The sequence below is a fragment of the Neoarius graeffei genome, chromosome 14 (assembly GCF_027579695.1).
Source record: "Neoarius graeffei isolate fNeoGra1 chromosome 14, fNeoGra1.pri, whole genome shotgun sequence".
Taxonomy (NCBI): domain Eukaryota; kingdom Metazoa; phylum Chordata; class Actinopteri; order Siluriformes; family Ariidae; genus Neoarius; species Neoarius graeffei.
The window spans coordinates 38,636,993-38,659,306 of record NC_083582.1 but is presented as its reverse complement, the minus strand read 5'-3'; the positions used below and the strand labels follow the sequence as shown (position 1 = coordinate 38,659,306).

At 44.3% G+C, this 22,314-nt stretch overlaps 1 protein-coding gene across 1 annotated transcript in view; it reads right to left on the bottom strand.

Moving 5' to 3' along the window:
* Positions 1-6,643: 6,643 nt before the first annotated feature.
* The window catches only part of LOC132898176 (cytochrome b-c1 complex subunit 2, mitochondrial), a 29,386-nt gene continuing 13,715 nt past the window's right edge, over positions 6,644-22,314 (bottom strand). The window contains exons 7-14 of the mRNA XM_060939614.1: positions 17,776-17,873; positions 17,633-17,690; positions 17,386-17,481; positions 10,882-11,081; positions 7,583-7,663; positions 7,351-7,427; positions 7,095-7,248; positions 6,644-6,957 (exon numbers count right to left, since the gene is read on the bottom strand). Of these exons, the coding sequence (XP_060795597.1) occupies positions 6,874-6,957; positions 7,095-7,248; positions 7,351-7,427; positions 7,583-7,663; positions 10,882-11,081; positions 17,386-17,481; positions 17,633-17,690; positions 17,776-17,873 (848 nt within the window). The 3' untranslated portion in view covers positions 6,644-6,873. The remainder of the gene's footprint in view (positions 6,958-7,094; positions 7,249-7,350; positions 7,428-7,582; positions 7,664-10,881; positions 11,082-17,385; positions 17,482-17,632; positions 17,691-17,775; positions 17,874-22,314) is intronic.

The following is a 22,314-nucleotide window of genomic DNA, read 5'->3' as shown; positions in this document are numbered from 1 at the left end:
CGTGCTAAAAGTATTCATTCAATAAAATAATTATCTCTTTTATTCAGGAGTGGCATACATACCTGTCAACTTTGAGGTTTGAAAAAAAGGGATATTTCCCAGATTTTTAACTCAAAATAAGGGAAAATTTCGGAAAGTCATACCCTTCACCAAAAGTGGGTCTGTAGTTGAATGGGGGGCAATTTTCTATCTAGTATTTGTGATTTCCTGTACTCTGGTGCATGTTGGTGATAGCCAAGACCCAAACTCAATAGAGTGCATTTGTAAATAAACTATACATTTATTTTTATTTGCTTTCAGTGGTACCAGTTATTTCCCAAATTAAGGGCTAAAATACGTATCTTATGTTAAAATAAGAAAGGTCATTATATAACCAGTCAATAAATTCAATTCCATTGCAATTTATTATGGTTTTACCATAGTCATGGCCTCGGAACACTAGATAGATAGATAGATAGATAGATAGATAGATAGATGTAATAAAGAGAGAGTGATTTAAAATGGGTAAGTTTCAGATAGAAAATAAAATAGACAATGAGTGGATAAAACAGTTAATACACTAATTAGTTTACACTAGGCTATTTATGAGGTCTTAGCCAGGACATACTTAATGTAAACATGTGTAGCTTACCTTTGATTATTTGGGAGGCTTTCGTTTTCCCCATGGAAAATTTCTTTGCGATGGAAGAGTCTGGGAACATTCCAGCCACGCACTTGTTGAAATCATCAAAGAAAGAGAGGCTAATATTTTTCTTAGCTATTAGCATCGCCATCTTCACCTCAGACCTAATCAGTGTTGCCAGATACTGCTGACGTTTTCCAGCCCAAAATATGTTCAAAACCCGCCAAAATGCACTTGAAACCGCCCAACTTGGGCGGGAAACCTCCCAATCTGGCAACACTGGACCTAATCACTTGTTCAGCCTCGCCTCCGGACGGAGTTCTGTAATTACTGATGCCTGAGAGGGCGGGGGCGTGAATTCATGGCCGGACTTCCTGCTGGGGCGGCACGGTGGTGTAGTGGTTAGCGCTGTCGCCTCACAGCAAGAAGGTCCTGGGTTCAAGCCCCGGGGCCGGCGAGGGCCTTTCTGTGTGGAGTTTGCATGTTCTCCCCGTGTCCGCGTGGGTTTCCTCCGGTTTCCCCCACAGTCCAAAGACATGCAGGTTAGGTTAACTGGTGACTCTAAATTGACCGTAGGTGTGAATGGTTGTCTGTGTCTATGTGTCAGCCCTGTGATGACCTGGCGACTTGTCCAGGGTGTACCCCGCCTTTCGCCCGTAGTCAGCTGGGATAGGCTCCAGCTTGCCTGCGACCCTGTAGAAGGATAAAGCGGCTAGAGATAATGAGATGAGATGAGAGACTTCCTGCTGTAAACTCCTGTCAGAGCATGTGCAAATTCTGGACCTACCGACTTTTTTATATTGTGAAAATACGGGACTTTTATATAATGTGAAAATACGGGATATTTTCAGGAAAATAAAAAAACAGGAAGACAGCGGGAAATAAGTCAAAATAAGGGATTTCCCGGGAAAAACGGGAGGGTTGACAGGTATGGTGGCATAGTGTAGTGGTTAAAGGTCCCATGGCATGAAATTTTCACTTTCTGAGGTTTTTTAACGTTAAAATGAGTTCCTCTGACCTTCTTAAAGTGCCATTCCACCATTGGATGTATTCTTTGGCATAAAATACAATATATTTTATGACAACATGACTAGACAGAGAAATCTTTTAGCTTCAAAATGATATATCAAACAATTTTTTGACAACGACAAGTATATTAATTTTGCGACTAAAGTCACCTACCCTTTTAATTTCCGCGCAGTAGTGAAACGTGATGTCATCGGCAGGTTCCCCTTCTTGTGTACTACGTCACGTGTGACGTGGCACAGATTATCAGCAATGGCGGATAGAACGCGATTTCCACTTGTCGATTGCTGTGCCGATATTCACCATCGACCGTCTCCTTTGGGCATCACTTGCTATTTTCCTTCGCTTCTTTTCCGAAGCTGACAATCGCGTTCTATCCGCCATTGCTGATAATCTGTGCCACGTCACACGTGACGTGGTACACAAGAAGGGGAACCTGCCGATGACATCACGTTTCACTACCGCGCGGAAATTAAAAGGGTAGGTGACTTTGGTCGCAAAATTAATATACTTGTCGTTGTCAAAAAATTATGTTTGATATATCATTTTGAAGCTAAAAGATTTCTCTGTCTAGTCATGTTGTCATAAAATATATTGTATTTTATGCCAAAAAATACATCCAATGGTGGAATGGCACTTTAAGTCACCCCAGTGGCTAGAAATTTCATAATGTGTAAACCAAACTATGCCCACCCTTTGTCAACATTTGAGAATGGTGCGTCAAAATGGCGCGTTGACAGGCTCTTCCCTTTACTACGTCAGCAAGGGAAATGATCCCCACGCCCCCCCTCTGGATTCCCACCCACTGTATGGATTGCCCGCCCAGCTCAAAAGTTGCCACCAAACATGGAAGTTGCGCTGTACTGTACATGGATGTGACATCACAGAAAGGAGTCTGTTTTTACTGCTGACGGGAGAGCCCCTGAAGATGCAGTGGCTTAATTTTATTTACTCCAATAATACGCCGTCGAGTCTACCTAAGACGGTGTATGTTTGTCGGAAGCATTTTCCTGATGAATGTTTCCACAACTTGGGACAGTACAGGGCAAGTTTTGCACATCAACTGTCACTGAAGCCTGGGTCCGTACCAAGCATCCCTGCCGCATCAGCCACAAACAGCGAACAAGTAAGTGTATAACTGTTAAGTCGTTTTGCCGTGTTTTAAAATCGGTGCGTTAGCCTTGCAATGGCTACATTAGCTGTGCAGCTAACCGCTTCCTGCAGTTAGCCAGGTACTCTGCGCTACAAAACCAAAAAGCATGCAGCATGCTCTGTTATAATAGCCAATCAAAACAGTTTTTACAAAGACACCCACATTCTTTTTTTAAGTCACTCGTTCATTTTATTTGTTTGTTTGTTCAGTAAAAACCCAAACATTTGTTGAATTTATTTTATTTCCTCGCGTCGCACCTTAATGATGTCAGCGCGCAGTATTTTTCCCTTCGCGGTTTGTTCCTTCTCTCTCGCCATAGTAAGACACCCACATCCGCTTGTTCTGACCCACTGGAGGTAGCATCACAGTGCTGTTAGCCAATCAGAGGTAACACGTTTACATGTCATGAATATTAATGATAAGAGCTGAAATCCTGTCGCTCTCCCGCCACCCGCTCCTCCACCAAACTAGAACAGCCTGAAACAGGAGAACCACAGCATTTTTTTCACCAAAACCGGCTCACAGGGCATTCATTCATACTAGAGACCACCGCACAATTAATGAAAAAACGATGCCATGGGACCTTTAACTGTCGCCTCATACTAAGAAGGTTCTGGGTTCGAGTCCAGGGGCCTTTCTGTGTGGAGTTTCCATGTTGTTCGGGTGCTCTGGTTTCTTCCAAAGACATGCAGTTAGACAAACTGGCTACTCTTGATTGTCCATTGATCAAGCTTGGAAAGAGAGAGGCTCCACCAAGTTTACACACCAGTTGCTGATGTTGGCTCTTTCGATCTTGAAAGATCATGGTGATCTGCGCCAGGGGTCATCCATCAGTTATCGAGTTGGAGCGCCTAGTATGACTGTATAGGCTGATGCGTGAGCCGCACGGTCTGCTACAGTTGCTGCTGCAGGTGAAGTTGCTTGGTCAGGTGTCTGTTGGTGCCAAGTGCAGTCTCCGCTGTCATCAGAGCCTCCTCTCCCCCCACCGGGTCTCTCTCCTTTCCTCGGCTTCCGCAACGACGGCCGGACCGCCAGCCGGCGCGGTCTGAGGCCGCCGTTTCCAGGTCTGCAGGGTTGAGACAATGATGAACTGTTAAAATGTCATTGCTGGCTATAGGACGAAAATGACAACTCTATGAGACCCAAGACCACTCAACACCCACAATTATTACCAACCCATATATCACCTTATGTTTTAAAATGACAATACGAGTTGGTTGAGGGTTCAAGCTCCAGCACCACCACCACCACCCAGCCACTGTTGAGCCCTTGAAAACTCTATGCCCCCCAGGGCACTGTATCAAAGCTGATCCTGTGCTCTGACCCCAGCTTCCTGTCAAGTTGCAATATGCAAAGAAAATAATTTCACTGCATTTAAATGTACAGTGGCATGCAAAAGTTTGGGCACCCTTACTGAAAATGTCTGTTGCTGTGAATAGTTAAGTGAGCCGAAGATGAACTGATCACCAAAAGGCATAAAGGTAAAAATGATATTTCTTTTCAGCGTTTTCTGCAAGATTTGTGTATTATTTTTGTTTTGTACAATTGCAGAGTGGGCGGCACGGTGGTGTAGTGGTTAGCGCTGTCGCCTCACAGCAAGAAGGTCCTGGGTTCGAGCCCCGGGGCCGGCGAGGGCCTTTCTGTGTGGAGTTTGCATGTTCTCCCCGTGTCCGCGTGGGTTTCCTCCGGGTGCTCCGGTTTCCCCCACAGTCCAAAGACATGCAGGTTAGGTTAACTAGTGACTCTAAATTGACCGTAGGTGTGAATGTGAGTGTGAATGGTTGTCTGTGTCTATGTGTCAGCCCTGTGATGACCTGGCGACTTGTCCAGGGTGTACCCCGCCTTTCGCCCGTAGTCAGCTGGGATAGGCTCCAGCTTGCCTGCGACCCTGTAGAAGGATAAAGCGGCTAGAGATAATGAGATGAGATGAGACAATTGCAGAGTGAAAAAAGAAAAGGAACACCATGCAAAAGTTTGGGCACCCCAACACATGAGAGTTCTCAGGTAACTTTTACCAAGGTTCCAGACCTTAATTAGCTTATTGAGCTGTGGCTTGTTCAAATTATTCATTAGGAAAGGTCAGATGATGCAGATTTCAAAGCTGTATAAATTCTCCGACTCCTCAAACTTGTCCCTAAAATCAACAGCCATGGGCTCCTCTAAGCAACTCCCTCGCATTCTGAATAATAAAATAATTGATACTCACAAAGCAGGAGAAGGCTACAAGAGCGTAGCAAAGTGTTTTCAGGTAGCGGTTTCCTCAGATTGTAATGTTATCAAGAAATGGCAGTTAACAGAAACAGTGATCAAGGTGAGGTCTGGAAGTTGAAGAAAACTTTCTGAAAGAACTGCTCGTTGGATTGCTAGAAAGGCAAATAAAAACCCCTGTTTGACTGCAAAAGACCTTCAGAAAGATTTGGCAGAGCCTGGAGTGGTGGTGCACTGTTCTACTATGCAGCAACACCTGAACAAATATGACCTTCATGGGAGAGTCATCAGAAGAAAACCTTTCCTGCGTCCTAGCCACAAAATTCAGCGTCTGAAGTTTGCAAATGAACATCTAAATAAGCCTGATGCATTTTGGAAACAAGTCCTGTGGACTGATGAAATCAAAAAAGAAATTTTTGGTCACAATGTGCAAAGGTATGTTTGGAGAAAAAAGGGTGCCAAATTCCAGGAAAAGAACACCTCTCCAACTCTGAAGCATGGGTGTGGATTGATCATGCTTTGGGGTTGTGTTGCAGCCAGTGGCACAGGGCACATTTCATTGGTCAAGGGAAGCATGGATTCGAATAAATACCAGCAAATTCTGGAAGCAAACATCACACCATCTGTAAAAAAGTTGAAGTTAAAAAGAGGATGGGTCCTACAATACGACGATGATCCAAAACACACCTCAAAATCTACAATGGAATACCTCAAGAGGCACAAGCTGAAGGTTTTGCCATGGCCCTCACAGTCCCCTGACCTAAACATCACTGAAAATCTGTGGATAGATCTCAAAAGAGCAGTGCATGCAAGACAGCCCAAGAAACTTGTAGAACTGGAAGCTTTTTGCAAGGACGAATGTGTGAAAATCCCCCAGGTAAGAATTGAAAGATTATTAGCTGGCTACAAAAAGTGTTTACAAGCCGTGATACTTGCCAAAGGGGGTGTTACTAGGTACTAACCATGCAGGGTGCCCAAACTTTTGCTTTGGGCCCTTTTCCTTTGTCATTTTGAAAATGTAAACGATGAAAATAAAAAAAAAATTGTTTCTGCTTAAAATATAAAGGGAATGAGTCATCTTTAACTTTATGCCTTTTGGAAATCATTTCATCTTCAACTTGCTTAACTGTTCACAGTAACAGCAATTTTGACCAGGGGCGCCCAAACCTTTGCACACCACTGTATATGTGACAAATCGTCTTCTAATGTTTCTTTGTCTTACATGATATGATCTGTAGGGTGGAAAGTTTAATGGAAGCATACCGGTACATCACTATCATGCACACTTTTGAACTTAAATTTGAGTCATAAAGAACGACAGATATTTGTAATTATCTAATTAATTCACTAACCACTTATATCCTGGTCAGGATAGAGGCAGATCCATAGCCTATCCTGACCAGTGAACAGGTATACTCACATGGCACCAGGCTGGCACCCTCACATCTACAGGCAATTTAGCTTAGCCAATCCACCTACATGCATGTTTCTGGGAGAAGGTGGACCCCACAAGAAACCCCACACACAGACAGTAACCTGGGTTCAAGATCAACCCTAGAGATGTGAGAAGGTGACACTCCCTGCTGCACCACCATACTGCCTGACTTCATAAATATCACACAGCATACTTCACATTTTTCTAATACACTTTATTAGTTTACATGTGCTATACATTTCAAATGGACAGGCATGAGGTGTCGTCTTTTCCCCCCTTACAAGATATTTCAACACCAACTGGAGATGACGGCATAATCACTTTGTGCATGACAGTATGCGTCTTGGAACTGTGGTCTTTTTGTGTTTTTTTTTTTTTTAAAACAGAGTTAGGCAGAGGTGACAAAATTAGTGGAACACCAAAGGACATTCAGATTTCATCGACAAAAGGCGTGTTGACCAGATGGCCACTGGAAGCCATTGACTTCTTCCCAGACATGAACTTTTTTGCTGCCTAAAGACAAACAGAAACAGCTGTTAATGTCTTTTTTCTAGTAATACAGAAGACTTTCAGTAAAATAAAAACAAGCCAATCAATGGAAACGAAATGACTGGTGCATTACAATAATCAAATTATATTCCGTGGCTTACATTGATGACATCACTTGAAGACACAGCATCAATTTTTTGGGCTATTGCCTCTGGAGTATGGTAAGTGCCCTCGGTCAGTGCCTGTGTCCCAATAGTTTCCAGAAGGCCTTCTGAAGTCTCAATGGACATAAGGTATTCAGCCTTCAACTGTGTCCTAGACACAAAAAAAAAAACCCCACCACATTTCAAGGATTTGAAATCATAATTCACAGCCCATCCAGAGAAGTATCTAAGCAGATATTTCTTAGACACTCACTTGGCTCTGCGGAGATCCTCTGCAGCCAGGTTTCCTTGTGCAATAGCACTGACTTGGCCAACAGCAGCCTTGATCACCTGACAAAACAAACACAGAAGAAAAGGTAAGAGACAACTGGTCATGTGTCTAAGATGTGGCTTACAGGTAAGCATAGCATTTGTCAAGCTCCATCGGAAGGTATTTTATAATTAACCAGGCGACAGTGGGTAATGGGAATGTAAATCTGACTCACATCTCTAGCTGAATCAGCCTGGGAGATCGTGTACACTCCAAACAGCCCAGAGTCAGAGTAACTGGCATTGAACGCAGAGGCCTGTTGAGGAACAATATTGACCATATTGTGATAGTGTTACAATGGCTGTCTGTGCAGTTAATCGAAATATATTTTGTGTGTGAGAGAATCTCATGAACCTTGAAATTACAGGCATATTAATTTATAGGTACTATAATTAACAAAAAACATATAACAAAATGCACATTTAAAAACAAGCTGAACAAAATGCTATACAGTGATGTCTAATTAAAATAAATAAAACTAGACTTCAAAAAAAAAAAATTAAAATACAAACAAAACAGGACACTGTATAACGATGAATAATAATTATGGACAACCAAGTATACAAAACAAGATGTACGGACATACATGTGGACATCGAGACCAAACTAACAGTATATGAGGTTCGAATGAAAACTCAACTATTCTACAGCTCGGAGCTGATAACACAAAAGCACAGCAACTCTTCACAAAAGCGGCTTACTTGATGGCTTTAGGAGCCTAGAAATGGAATAAAAGCAATCTCAGACAATTACAACAGTCAAAGTGGAGGATAAACGCATACAGGGATGTTTCTTTTAACACAAGGTTCAATAGTTGTGTTACGGGTGTACCCTCTTCTCATAACATTTTAATGGCGTGGTATGGGTGCATTTTCAAGAGAGAGACAAGGATGGAAACAACTGCATTGAAATTAATAGCAAAATTATACCATGATTATTTTACAACCCCGATTCCAAAAAAGTTGGGATAAAGTACAAATTGTAAATAAAAATGGAATGCAATAATTTACAAATCTAAAAAACTGATATTGTATTCACAATAGAACATAGACAACATATCAAAATGTCGAAAGTGAGACATTTTGAAATTTCATGCCAAATATTGGCTCATTTGAAATTTCATGACCGCAACACATCTCAAAAAAGTTGGGACAGGGGCAATAAGAGGCTGGAAAAGTTAAAGGTACAAAAAAAAGGAACAGCTGGAGGACCAAATTGCAACTCATCAGGTCAATTGGCAATAGGTCATTAACATGACTGGGTATAAAAAGAGCATCTTGGAGTGGCAGCGGCTCTCAGAAGTAAAGATGGGAAGAGGATCACCAATCCCCCTAATTCTGCGCGGACAAATAGTGGAGCAATATCAGAAAGGAGTTCGACAGTGTAAAATTGCAAAGAGTTTGAACATATCATCATCTACAGTGCATAATATCATCAAAAGATTCAGAGAATCTGGAAGAATCTCTGTGCGTAAGGGTCAAGGCCGGAAAACCATACCGGGTGCCCGTGATCTTCGGGCCCTTAGACGGCACTGCATCACATACAGGCATGCTTCTGTATTGGAAATCACAAAATGGGCTCAGGAATATTTCCAGAGAACATTATCTGTGAACACAATTCACCGTGCCATCCGCCGTTGCCAGCTAAAACTCTGTAGTTCAAAGAAGAAGCCGTATCTAAACATGATCCAGAAGCGCAGACGTCTTCTCTGGACCAAGGCTCATTTAAAATGGACTGCGGCAAAGTGGAAAACTGTTCTGTGGTCAGATGAATCAAAATTTGAAGTTCTTTATGGAAATCAGGGACGCCGTGTCATTTGGACTAAAGAGGAGAAGGACGACCCAAGTTATCAGCGCTCAGTTCAGAAGCCTGCATCTCTGATGGTATGGGGTTGCGTTAGTGCGTGTGGCATGGGCAGCTTACACATCTGGAAAAACACCATCAATGCTGAAGGTATATCCAGGTTCTAGAGCAACATATGCTCCCATCCAGACGACGTCTCTTTCAGGGAAGACCTTGCATTTTCCAACATGACAATGCCAAACCACATACTGCATCAATTACAGCATCATGGCTGCATAGAAGAAGGGTCCGGGTACTGAACTGACCAGCCTGCAGTCCAGATCTTTCACCCATAGAAAACATTTGGCACATCATAAAACGGAAGATACGACAAAAAAAAAGACCCAAGACAGTTGAGCAACTAGAATCCTACATTAGACAAGAATGGGTTAACATTCCTATCCCTAAACTTGAGCAACTTGTCTCCTCAGTCCCCAGACGTTTACAGACTGTTGTAAAGAGAAAAGGGGATGTCTCACAGTGGTAAACATGGCCTTGTCCCAACTTTTTTGAGATGTGTTGTTGTCATGAAATTTAAAATCACCTAATTTTTCTCTTTAAATAATACATTTTCTCAGTTTAAACATTTGATATGTCATCTATGTTCTATTCTGAATAAAATATGGAATTTTGAAACTTCCACATCATTGCATTCCGTTTTTATATTACAATTTATACTTTGTCCCAACTTTTTTTGGAATCAGGGTTGTATTACTACTCAATTTCCTTCACTCTGAATGAGGAAAGAGTACTTTAAGCTTGTTGAAGGCTCAATTGGACTGCGCAGACTGTAAAAACAAGATGATAACCAGTTGGATTGATTTTACTCATGCCAGTGCATCTGCTGCACTCAGCGAAATATTCGAATCACTTAAAGCCACCTACAACAATACTGTTATGAAAAAGCACAAGTGATGGAGTGATACTGGTTTAGTGAAAAATCAAGAACTAATGGCAGCCTTTATGAAAACAATAGCACTCAAACGCACTGCTACAACTACAGCTGACAGGTGGTATGCAAAAAAACAAACAAAAAAACCCCCCAAAAACCCTCACCATACAGAAACACTGCACAAAAATAATCCTGCATCTCATATCGTATACTTTGTATTACAAAGAATGTCAAATTAGCACATCACCTACCACTATCAATATAACATGATGTTTGAGACACTGGAACTGTGAATCTGTAAAATTAGATCTACCTACAGCATCTAAACGTCAACAGCTCAGAAACAAGCACATAAGCAGAAGTAGAAACAGGAGAAGATCCAGGTGTTCTCCTGACCGGGTCGTTTGCTTGCTTTTCTTTTAAACGTTTCTCATAACTTTCACTGATTTGCAAAGCCATTCAAGCACGCGCTCAGTATACTCAATTAACACCAAGCTGTGGAAATCTTTCCTTAGAAAACACAGGACACTGAATATTATCAGCTGAAAAAAATCAATTTCTTATCCTTAACTTTTTCAACAAAATCACTGCGAATTACCTGATTCACAAACTCCCTCACTGAAATGCTTCCAGTGTCATGATTGCATAAGCTACTAATTTATGAAGTGATCACGATGGAAATCCAGTCCCACTGACAGAATTCAGGAAGGTTGCTCATTCTGGTGCGTGACTTCACTTACGTCGAAGGGCTGAGCCGTAGCCTTGGAGATGGCCTGGCTCAGTTTGTTGGTGGTGTTGGAGCCTCTCTTGACGTGCGGTCCAGCTCCCAGAACATGCTGCAGCACGCTGAAAGCTACAGCCTCGGCAGAGCTGGCTGCTACACTCTCGCTCACCACAGCTGAATGCACCAGGCTGCCTCCGGTCTGAGCCCGCAGCTCGCCTGCGCAAATACAACAAGGCTTATTAGTTTACTGAGTTCATACAAACAAAACAAAATCACTTTATATTACTTTAGTTGTTGTAATATAGAATAAAGATCTGTAGCACATGGGATCATGCAGACAGGACCCCTATAACTACAAATCAATTCAGCCCAGATTTATTTCAAAAACATAATCCAATTATTAGGCTTAATATTTATACTTGTAGTGTAAGGTTCTGGCTAATTACAGGATACAGAGGTTTCTATTCCTTAACTTTCCACTGACAAAACTCATTAGGACCAAGTTGACATTATTTAGAGGTCGACTTCTTTTCAGTTATTAAGGTTCAGATTAAACCCATTCAGGTCAAGCGACCAGCCAAAGACGCTAACTCGAAAGGCACTTGTGGCAGCAGGGGCTTGGCCAAGCAGCAGTCTGTGAATGGAGAGCGGGGTCAGGGAAGGTAAGTGGCCAAGTCATTACACCTGGTGTCAATTAATGTGTGTGTGTGTGTGTGTGTGTGTGTTGCAGGGATGGAGTATAAAGGGAGGGGGAGAGCAGAGAAGAATCTCTCCCCTGACCAGAACACGTGCGTGTTGCGTGTGTGACTGAGAAAAGCTGAAAAGCTAAGGAAAACAGCAAAATAAAAAGTGTCTGTGTGAACATTAACTCTCGCCTGCCGTGCTTCTGTGCCCCACCCACATCAGGGATTACTACAGTGGTACCGAAACCCGGGACGCAGAAGAGAACCGCCCCATGGAGTCCTCCCCGTTCGAAGAGCTCATCCTTGCCCTCGCTACCGCCCAGCAGAACCAGCATCAAGCGCTGATCACCCTCCGGAAGGAGCAGCAGCAGCGCTTCGAAGCCTTGATGCTGGCCCAGCAGGAAGATTGCCAGGCGTTCCGGCACCTGCTCACGCCAGCCGGGCTGTCGGCCACCGCTGCCGCCACCCTCACGAAGATGGGACCGCAGGACGATCCGGAAGCGTTCCTCGCTCTCTTTGAGCAAGCAGCCGAGGCGTGGGGGTGGCCATTGGAGCAGCGCGCGGCGCGCCTCCTCCCGCTCCTGACTGGCGAGGCGCAGCTCGCAGCGCAGCAGCTCCCTGCTGACAGCCAGCTGGTCTATGCGGGCCTAAAGAAAGCCATCCTGCAGCGGCTCGGCCGCTCCCCAGAGCAACACCGTCAGCGCTTCCGGACGCTGACACTGGAGGAGGTCGGCCGGCTGTTTGCATTCGGCCAGCAACTCTGGGACGCCTGCCGGCGGTGGCTGAGGGCGGAAGACCGCAACACCGAGGAGATCATCGATCTGGTGGCACTGGAGCAGTTGATCTCTCAACTTCCAGAAGGAATGGCGAAATGGGTCCAGTGTCACCGCCCGGTGTCGCTGGAACGAGCCATCGGGCTGGCGGAGGACCATCTGGAGGCGTCTCTGATGGCAGGCAGACGAGACGTCTCCCCTCACTTCTCTTCCCCCTCTCTCTCTCTCCCGCTCTCCCTCCTGTCTCTTGTCCCCCTCTCCACCCCGTTCCCCTGCCACGAAGGCGGCGGCTGGCTCCTCCCCAGCCGGCCCGTTGCACCCGTTGTGTCCTCCCATCTCCCTCTTCTGTGTCTGTGTTGTCTCCCCCTCAGGTGAGTGACACCCATAACACCAGTGCAGAGGGAAAGCCTGGGCCGGTGTGCTGGCACGGCGGGGAATTGGAGCGTCTCCAGAGTCAGAGCTCCGCAAGGGAGGTGGGTGCTGTCATCTGGATCCCCGACGCGCCAGAAACCGCCCCTGATCGGGCCGGAACATATCACATACCGGTGAGTATTCAAGGGGATACATGTCATGCTTTGGTGGATTCCTGTTGTAATCAGACCTTAATTCACCAACGCCTGGTGCAAGGTGAGGCATTGGGGGAAGCACGAGCAGTGAAGGTGTTGTGTGTGCGCACGGGGATGTTCACCATTACCTGCTAGTGTCTGTCCATATTCTATTCCGGGGCCAAACGCATAGAATAAAGGTGGCGGTTAGTCCTCGTCTTACCCACTCGTTGATTTTGGGAACTGACTGGCCGGGATTTAAAGAATTAATGGAGTATTTAACACGTAGTGGGTCCTGCCTTAGTAGGTCATGGGAAGATCCCGGTGTGACACTGGCTGGAGCAGCTGTCGCAGAGCCGTCCACGTCGATACCGCGTCAGAGTGAGGAGCAGCCCACTCCTCCTCCCTCTCTCGGGGAGTCCCTTGGGGATTTCCCGTTAGAGCAGTCGCGGGACGAGACTCTGCGGCATGCGTTTGACCAAGTGAGAGTAATCAATGGTCAAACTCTTCAGCCGAGCGCGGCACCGACCTTCCCCTATTTCGCCATTATTAGAGATAGTTTGAGTGTCCTGAGTCACTTGGTACAATCTAAGGAACAAGTAACCCAGTTGTTAATCCCAAAGAGCCGTAGGGAACTCGTATTCCATGCGGCTCACTTTAATCCCATGGCTGGACACTTGGGGCAAGACAAAACACTAGCCCGAATAAGGGCCTGGTTCTATTGGCCAGGGATTCGCGGGGATGTCCGTCGGGTGTGCGTGGCGTGCCGTGAATGCCAATTAGTCAATCCTGCGGCCACTCCAAAAGCGCCGTTGCACCCTCTTCCTCTAATCGAGACCCCGTTTGAGCAAATTGGGATGGATCTTGTCGGGCCATTAGATCAGTCAGCACGGGGATAATCGCTTTTAGTTCTAGTGGACTATGCAACGCGATATCCAGAAGCAGTGCCTCTCCGCAATATCTCAGCACGCAGTATTGGAGAGGCACTCTTCCGCTTTATCTCCCGGGTCAGGATTCCGAAATAAATCCTGACGGACCAAGGCACCTCGTTTATGTCACGCACATTGCGTGAGCTGTATGGGTTACTGGGGATTAAGTCTATCTGCACCAGTGTCTATCACCCACAAACAGATGGCATAGTAGAGCGATTTAACCAGACACTCAAAAACATAATCCGAAAATTCATAAGTGAAGACGCGCGTAATTGGGATAAGTGTCTCGAGCCCCTGTTATTCACAGTACGAGAGGTCCCACAAGCCTCCACAGGGTTTTCTCCCTTTGAATTATTATATGGGCGTAAGCCGCGTGGCATTCTGGATGTGCTGCGGGAAAATTGGGAGGAGGGACCTTCACAGAGTAAAAATGAAATCCAGTACATTCTTGACCTGCACGCAAAACTCCACACCCTCACGCACCTAACGCAGGAGAATTTACGGCAGGCACAAGAACGTCAAAGCCGGCTGTATGACGGGCACGCGCCTTAGAGTTTTCACGCCGGGAGACAAAGTACTCGTATTATTGCCCACGTCGAGTTCTAAATTAGTTGCCAAGTGGCAAGGGCCCTTCGAGGTCACACGGCGAGTTGGAGACGTCGACTATGAGGTGAAGCGAACAGATAGGGGTGGGGCACTGCAAGTCTACCACCTCAACCTTTTAAAACGCTGGAATGAGGGGGTCCCCGTGGCGTTGGCATCAGTAGTTCCAGAGAAGGCGGAGCTGGGGCCGGAGGTAAAAAAAGATAACATCTCGGACCACTCCAGTCCCTTGTGGAGACCACCTCTCGCCGACCCAACTCACGGAGGTAGCCAAGTTGCAGAAGGAATTTTCCGACGTGTTCTCGCCCCTTCCGGGTCGTACCCACCTCATAGAACACCACATCGAAATGCCCCCGGGGGTGGTAGTGCATAGCCACCCTTACCGCTTGCCCGAACACAAGAAAAAGGTGGTTCAGGATGAACTCAAGGCCATGCTCAAAATGGGCATAATCGAGGAGTCCCACAGTGACTGGAGCAGCCCAGTGGTCCTGGTTCCCAAGACCGATGGGTTGGTCCGGTTCTGTGTGGACTATAGAAAGGTCAACGTGGTGTCTAAATTTGACACGTACCCAATGCCTCACATTGATGAGTTGCTTGATCGGTTAGGCGCTGCTCACTTTTATTCAACACTGGATCTAACCAAGGGATATTGGCAGATCCCCTTGACTCCTCTACCCAGAGAGAAAACGGCCTTTTCCACACCGTTTGGTTTACACCAATTTGTCACGCTCCCTTCTGGGTTGTTCGGGGCGCCCGCTACGTTCCAGCAGCTTATGGACAGGGTCCTCCGCCCTCATGCTGCCTACGCGGCCGCCTATCTAGATGACATAATAATCTACAGTCATGATTGGCCGCAGCACTTGGAACACCTGAGGGCTGTTTTAAAGTCGCTGAGGCGAGCGGGCCTCACAGCTAACCCGAAAAAGTGTGCGATTGGGCGGGTGGAAGTATGGTATCTGGGGTTCCACTTGGGTCATGGGCAGGTGCGTCCCCAAATTAACAAGACTGCAGCGATTGCGGCCTGCCCAAGGCCCAAGACCAAAAAGGTGGTGAGGCGGTTCTTGGGGCTGGCTGGCTATTATCGTAGGTTTCTACCTAACTATTCGGATGTCACCAGCCCGCTAACCGACCTCACTAAAAAAGGGGCTCCAGATCCGGTCCAGTGGACGGAGCAATGCCAACAGGCCTTCTCTGAGGTAAAAGCTGCACTGTGTGGGGGCCACTTTTACACTCCCCTGACTTCTCTCTCCCCTTTATTTTGCAGACTGATGCATCGGACAGGGGGCTGGGGGCCGTTTTGTCCCAGGAGGTGGAGGGTGAGGAGCGCCTGGTGCTGTACATCAGCCGAAAGCTGTCGATGCACGAAAGCAAGTACAGCACAATTGAAAAGGAGTGTCTCACCATCAAGTGGGCGGTTCTCACCCTCCGTTACTACCTGCTGGGGTGCCCTTTCACTCTGTTCGGACCACACGCCCCTCCAGTGGCTCCACCGTATGAAGAATGCCAATGCGCGGATCACCCGTTGGTATCTCGCTCTCCAGTCATTTAAGTTCGAGGTGATCCACAGGCCGGGGGCACAGATGGTGGTGGCGGACTTCCTGTCCCATCGGCAGGGAGTTAGCTTCAGGCCAGACAGCTCCCCGGCCTGAGTCGGGTGGTGGGGGTACACTACCATTCAAAAGTTTGGGGTCACTTTGAAATTTCCTTATTTTTGAAAGAAAAGCACTGTTCTTTTCAATGAAGATCACTTTAAACTAATCAGAAATACTCTATACATTGCTAATGTGGTAAATGACTATTCTAGCTGCAAATGTCTGGTTTTTGGTGCAATATCTACATAGGTGTATAGAGGCCCATTTCCAGCAACTATCACTCCAGTGTTCTAATGGTACAATGTGTTTGCTCATTGCCTCAGAAGGCTAATTGGATGATTGTACAAGGGTTTTCTAATCATGTTAGCACAGCTGAAAACAGTTTAGCTCTTTCGAGAAGCTATAAAACTGACCTTCCTTTGAGCAGATTGAGTTTCTGGAGCATCACATTTGTGGGGTCAATTAAATGCTCAAAATGGCCAGAAAAATGTCTTGACTATATTTTCTATTCATTTTACAACTTATGGTGGTAAAAGTTTGACTTTTTTCATGGAAACCACAAAATTGTCTGGGTGACCCCAAACTTTTGAACGGTAGTGTATGTGGCAGCGGGGGTGTGGCCAAGCAGCAGTCTGTGAACGGAAGGCAGGGTCAGGGAAGGTAAGTGGCCAAGTCATTACACCTGGTGTCAATTAATGTGTGCGTGTGCTTGTTTGTTGCAGGGATGGAGTATAAAGGGAGGGGGAGAGCAGAGAAGAATCTCTCCCCTGACCAGAACACGTGTGTGTTGCGTGTGTGACTGAGAAAAGCTGAAAAGCTAAGGAAAACAGCAAAATAAAGTGTCTGTGTGAACACTAACTCTCGCCTGCCATGCTTCTGTGCCCCACCCACATCAGGGATTACTACAGCACTCAAGAGAGCGCCATGACTCGGCTATAGTCCAAAATTTATCAGGTACTTCCTTGGCCCCTACTACACAATTCCACCACATTTTATCGAAATTGGGCTGGTAGGTTTTGTGCAATCCTACTTACAATAAGACAAACAAACTGCACTGGAAGAATAACCTACTTGGAGGTAATAACTATAAGAACTCATTAATAAAAAGTTTCAATAAGGATAGGATATAGTTTCTAATGCTGTAACAAGGTAAAAGAACCCCAGGTTAATCTTCACAGACCCCACTTTGAGAACGACTGATCAAGAGCTATAGGTATAAGAACATTTCCCCTTGGCTGTAAATGCAAATGCAGTAAAAAAAAAAAAAAAAGGCGCTTTAGAATACTAGTGAGTAATAATATTTTAAAGTGGCTGCTACTGAATGGTTCAATGTTCAAGAACTTGAAGCATGTATTAAGTTCAGAAAGGAAATGCTTGTATTTGATGCACTACCTCCACGGTACAGGGCTTTTGACCCGACAGTGCCTGCTCCACTACGGATATTCAGGAACTGCTCTCCTACTTGTTTGAGAACAGTGTGGTCCACACCTATACAACAGACATCAGTGTTTCAGACACATGATCAATGGCAGTTCAGTGCTGCTCACTTTGGCAGCTGATCTCCCTGGTTAAAAACAAATCACACTTTTAGACTAGCTAAAATGTAAAGTAAATGAAATCAGTAAAATACACAACGTACCAAGGCCAACGAGTGCCATTCTTGCACTTGTAAAATTGTTTTGAATGAAGGCATGCAACTGTGGAGAAGAAATTTTAAGTTTTTTAAAAAATTATATATATAATTAAACTACACCCACAACCAGTTACAAGTTTTGGTCTCACCTGATCTGTGGTGATTTTGCCCACCATGTACTCTGGGCAGTACAGAGAGTTGGAAAGGGCGTTCTTGTAAGCAGCAGCATGCAGACTCTCAAGCAGACCTTGGAGGAACAGAGCGACATCAACATTATCCAAGGCAACTTACAATTCAGACAGGATACTACTGAGCAGTTGAGGGTTAGCAGCCTTGCTCAAGGAACCAACAACTTGTCATTGCTGGAAAGCTTGCAACATCCAGGCAGCAGCAAAGAGCCTTAACTACTGAGCCAGGACTCAACCACTGACCAGGTATACAAGCCGAATTCTACATGCCATAACATAGTAACATCTCACACATACAGGACAAGTAAGAGAAACGGAGCACACAAATCAGGTGTATAATTTACAATCAAAAATCACATGGCATCAGTAATTTCATATGTATTTTCAGTTACTGTACTAACATAGAACAGAGGTAAGCCTACGTTTATTATAATTTATGCGTCAAGCATGTCAATTCAGTGTCTCGGAGATCAGGTTTCAGCTTTTTTAAATGATGGTTTTATGTTTTGCTCTGTTAATATAATCTTGTGGTTAAACAGATCTCTGCATCACTGTTGTCAGGTATACACCAACGACGCTGTACCATTTTTTGCATACGACGATGATGTCAGTATTAGGATGCTTTACAACAAAATGCATCCTGTGTTCAATAGGGATGTTCACTTCCATCACTGAGGAGATGTGATACACATCTCGGTGCATTGCCAACAATCAGATACATATGAAGCAACTACTAATGTGATATGATACACACTCACTGGCCGCTTTAATAGGAACTTGTTCTTGACTAAGTTTCCTGTTCTTGGCTGCAGGAGTGGAACCCAAAGCGGTCTTCTGCTGTTACATGCTGAGATGCTTTTCTGCTCACCACGGTTGTAAAGAGTTGCTGTATCCTTCCTGGCAGCTTGAACCAATCTGGGTCATTTTCCTCTGACCTCTCTTATCAACAATGTGTTTCCATCAGAGGTGGACAGTAACAAAGTACATTTACTTGAGTATCTGTACTTGAGTATTCATTTTTTTGGAAACTTATGACTAACTTCACTACATTTGAAAGACAAATATTGTACTTTTTACTCCACTACATTTCTATCAAGGTCCTCGTTACTATGAAGCAGCTTTGAAAGTGGATGTTTTTTGTTTTCTTTTCTGAAACATGATTGGTTTTTTCGCAGGTGCCACTGAGACAGCCGATCAGTAATCACTAGGGTCATTTCACGTCCATAGACTGTATAAAATCAAGTTCAATTTCTCAGCAGTATTATTTAAACACGATCAATTTATGACAGAATGGAAGGAGGAGGTTTTTCCCAGAGAATGCGCGCCCTCATGGCCTATGAACCCATGTTTGTTTTCTGAAAGGATTAAAGATTCATTTCGTTTTAAATGTTTGCCTAAAACGGAGCACATCACGGCCTACAAAAACTCGCCATCCAACCTGTGGAAGAATACTGAGGTATATAAACATTTTATTCCAAGAGAAAGCTTGCAATGAAGTGGTCTGTGCTTTTAGAGCTAGCGATAAGGTTGCAATAGCTATGCAGTCTGGTTAGTCAAATGACTTTCTATGGATTTTCCCACCAAGTTACTACAGCCTTGTCCATGGCTAACGTTAACACATAGCTAGTTAACTTGGACACTGTTAGTTAGCATGTAAAAACAGAGTTACGCTAACATGAATAATGTTAACTTTAGCATAATCTTGCCAAATAAACAATGTAGAAATCTCTTTTCTAGTAGCCTTAGCTACCAAATATGATTTCGAGTTTGAAAAGAATTTGCTAGCATGTCAGGTGGAGCTTCAGCTCTACAGGTTCTACAAACTAGTCAAAAAATCCAGTCGGTTGCTTCAGAGGCATTCGGTACTGTAAGCGTTGTAGCAATAATACAACAGTGCGTCGACAGAAAATGTACTTTTAATACTTAAGTATTTTTAAAAGCAAGTACTTCAGTACTTTAACTTAAGTAAAAATTTGACTGGACAACTTTCACTTGTATCGGAGTAACATTTAACCAGTGGGATCTGTACTCTGACTTAAGTAATAAACTTGGGCACTTTATCCACCTCTGGTTTCCACCCACAGAACTGTCACTCACTCAGTATTTTTTTGCACTATTCTGTGTAAACTCTAGAGACTGTTGCGTGTGAAAACCCCAGGAGATCAGCAGTTTCTGAAATACTCACACCAGTCCATCTGGTGCCAGTGCCCACGCCACAGTGAAAGTCACAGATCACAATTTTTTCCCATTCTGATGTTTGAAGTGAACAGTAACTGAAGCTCTTGATTTGTATCTGCATGATTTTATGCATTGTGCTGCTGTCAAGAGATTGGCTGATTAGAGAACTGCATCAAACAGCAGGTGGATGGGTGTTCCTAATAAAGTGGCCAATGAGTAATTCATGCCTATTGCGATGCAGTGTGATTCCATAGGATTTGATTCAACGCAATATGATGCAATGCAAAAGAATATGATGCTACGCAATTCAATATGGTAGCTCTTTCTCCTGGTGACTTCAGGAGGGTCCAGCATGAAAAGGATTTATTTTAAAATCCCGTTGGTGTCATGGTGACTGAAGTATCAGAGTCTCAGTTCTTGCCCTGTATACTCGTGACACTCACTGGACATGCCACCAACTCATACGAGGCTCATGTTTGAGAAACAGTTGAGAGAAGAGGACTCAATCTATAAAATTATCAGTCAAAAGTTACTGGTCATGTTTCTAAATAATAAAGGCACAGGGCATACACTACCGTTCAAAAGTTTGGGGTCACTTTGAAATGTCCTTATTTTTGAAAGAAAAGCACTGTTCTTTTCAATGAAGATCACTTTAAACTAATCAGAAATCCACTCTATACATTACTAATGTGGTAAATGACTATTCTAGCTGCAAATGTCTGGTTTTTGGTGCAATATCTCCATAGGTGTATAGAGGCCCATTTCCAGCAACTCTCACTCCAGTGTTCTAATGGTACAATGTGTTTGCTCATTGCCTCAGAAGGCTAATGGATGATTAGAAAACCCTTGTACAATCATGTTAGCACAGCTGAAAACAGTTGAGCTCTTTAGAGAAGCTATAAAACTGACCTTCCTTTGAGCAGATTGAGTTTCTGGAGCATCACATTTGTGGGGTCGATTAAATGCTCAAAATGGCCAGAAAAATGTCTTGACTATATTTTCTATTCATTTTACAACTTATGGTGGGAAATAAAAGTGTGACTTTCCATGGAAAACACAAAATTGTCTGGGTGACCCCAAACTTTTGAACGGTAGTGTATACTATTAGCTAGATTAATAAATTGGATTATCAAAATATTATTATTATTACTGGTCAGCTTTCTTTGAATTATTCCATCACCTTTTCTGTAGTTTGACTGACTGCTTGTAACTACAGTGTATGGCCTTTTAGTACTTGTGCTTTCTCCAAACCTTGTGTTTAGTTTGTTTCTGGTTAGTTTGAAGCTCAGTCTTGTTCAGTCACTGTCAGCTGCTGTAACAGCTTTGGGCTTCAATTGGATTTTTCCTCACTTTCGATAAAAGCCTTTGCCAACTTAACTAAATCAGGGATGAGAGTGCATGTTGAGAAAAAAATCTGAAAAGTAGCAGGGGGTCTGGGGGCCGCAGGTTCCCAGTGAGGTCCAGGGGCAACACCCTGGTGGGGGACCAGGGGGCGAAGCCCCCGGAAGCTGATGGATTTTGGCAACTTAAACACCCAAAAAAACGTTAATTTTACAATGAAATACATGTATTTTTCTAGAAGTTAATATCCCAATTCAACATGCCATCAACTGAAACTTTTGCATCATGACCAGTGTTCCTTCTTAAATATCATATCCCACCTTGTTTGAATTTTTCAGCATGTTCAATGCAACCTTTTAGGTTTTGTAATAATATACCCATAAATGAAATGTTTCAAAAAAAAAGTTTTGACTTATACCTGCTGGTGAGATACCCTGCCTGATATCGGCACAACGGGCTTCACGGACGAAGTCGTTGAAGCTGAGCCTGTGGTGGTGATCGCAGCAGTACCAGTCGCCAGCAGGTTGCTCGTGCCCGGCTCCGCGGGTGTAGCTGAACTTGAAGTATGCTTAAAAGCACTTGATATGGAGTAATTGCTCTTTAGCAAAAATGTTTTCTTACGGTGTTTCACTGATCCAGCATGACTCTGTAGAGCCTTTAATCTTCTCGATCCGTAAAATATTACATCGTCACACACCGTACAAAGAGCTTTACCGGGAACGTCGAGTTTTTTCACGAATTCACCAGTGGTTACCAACACCGATCCATGCTTGCTATCTACCGGGGCTAGCATAACTTTATTATCCAACCAGTCCCATCTGAACTTATTCTTCACACTCGCATCTATTTCACGCACCTTAGCTTCATCTCGCTTGTCAATCGTATTCGGCATTTTGATGTTTGAACATATTATGAACATAATAACTATCGAAATGTACAACACAAGCAAATTTGGAAGTCACAGAGAAATAGTGGGAAAGT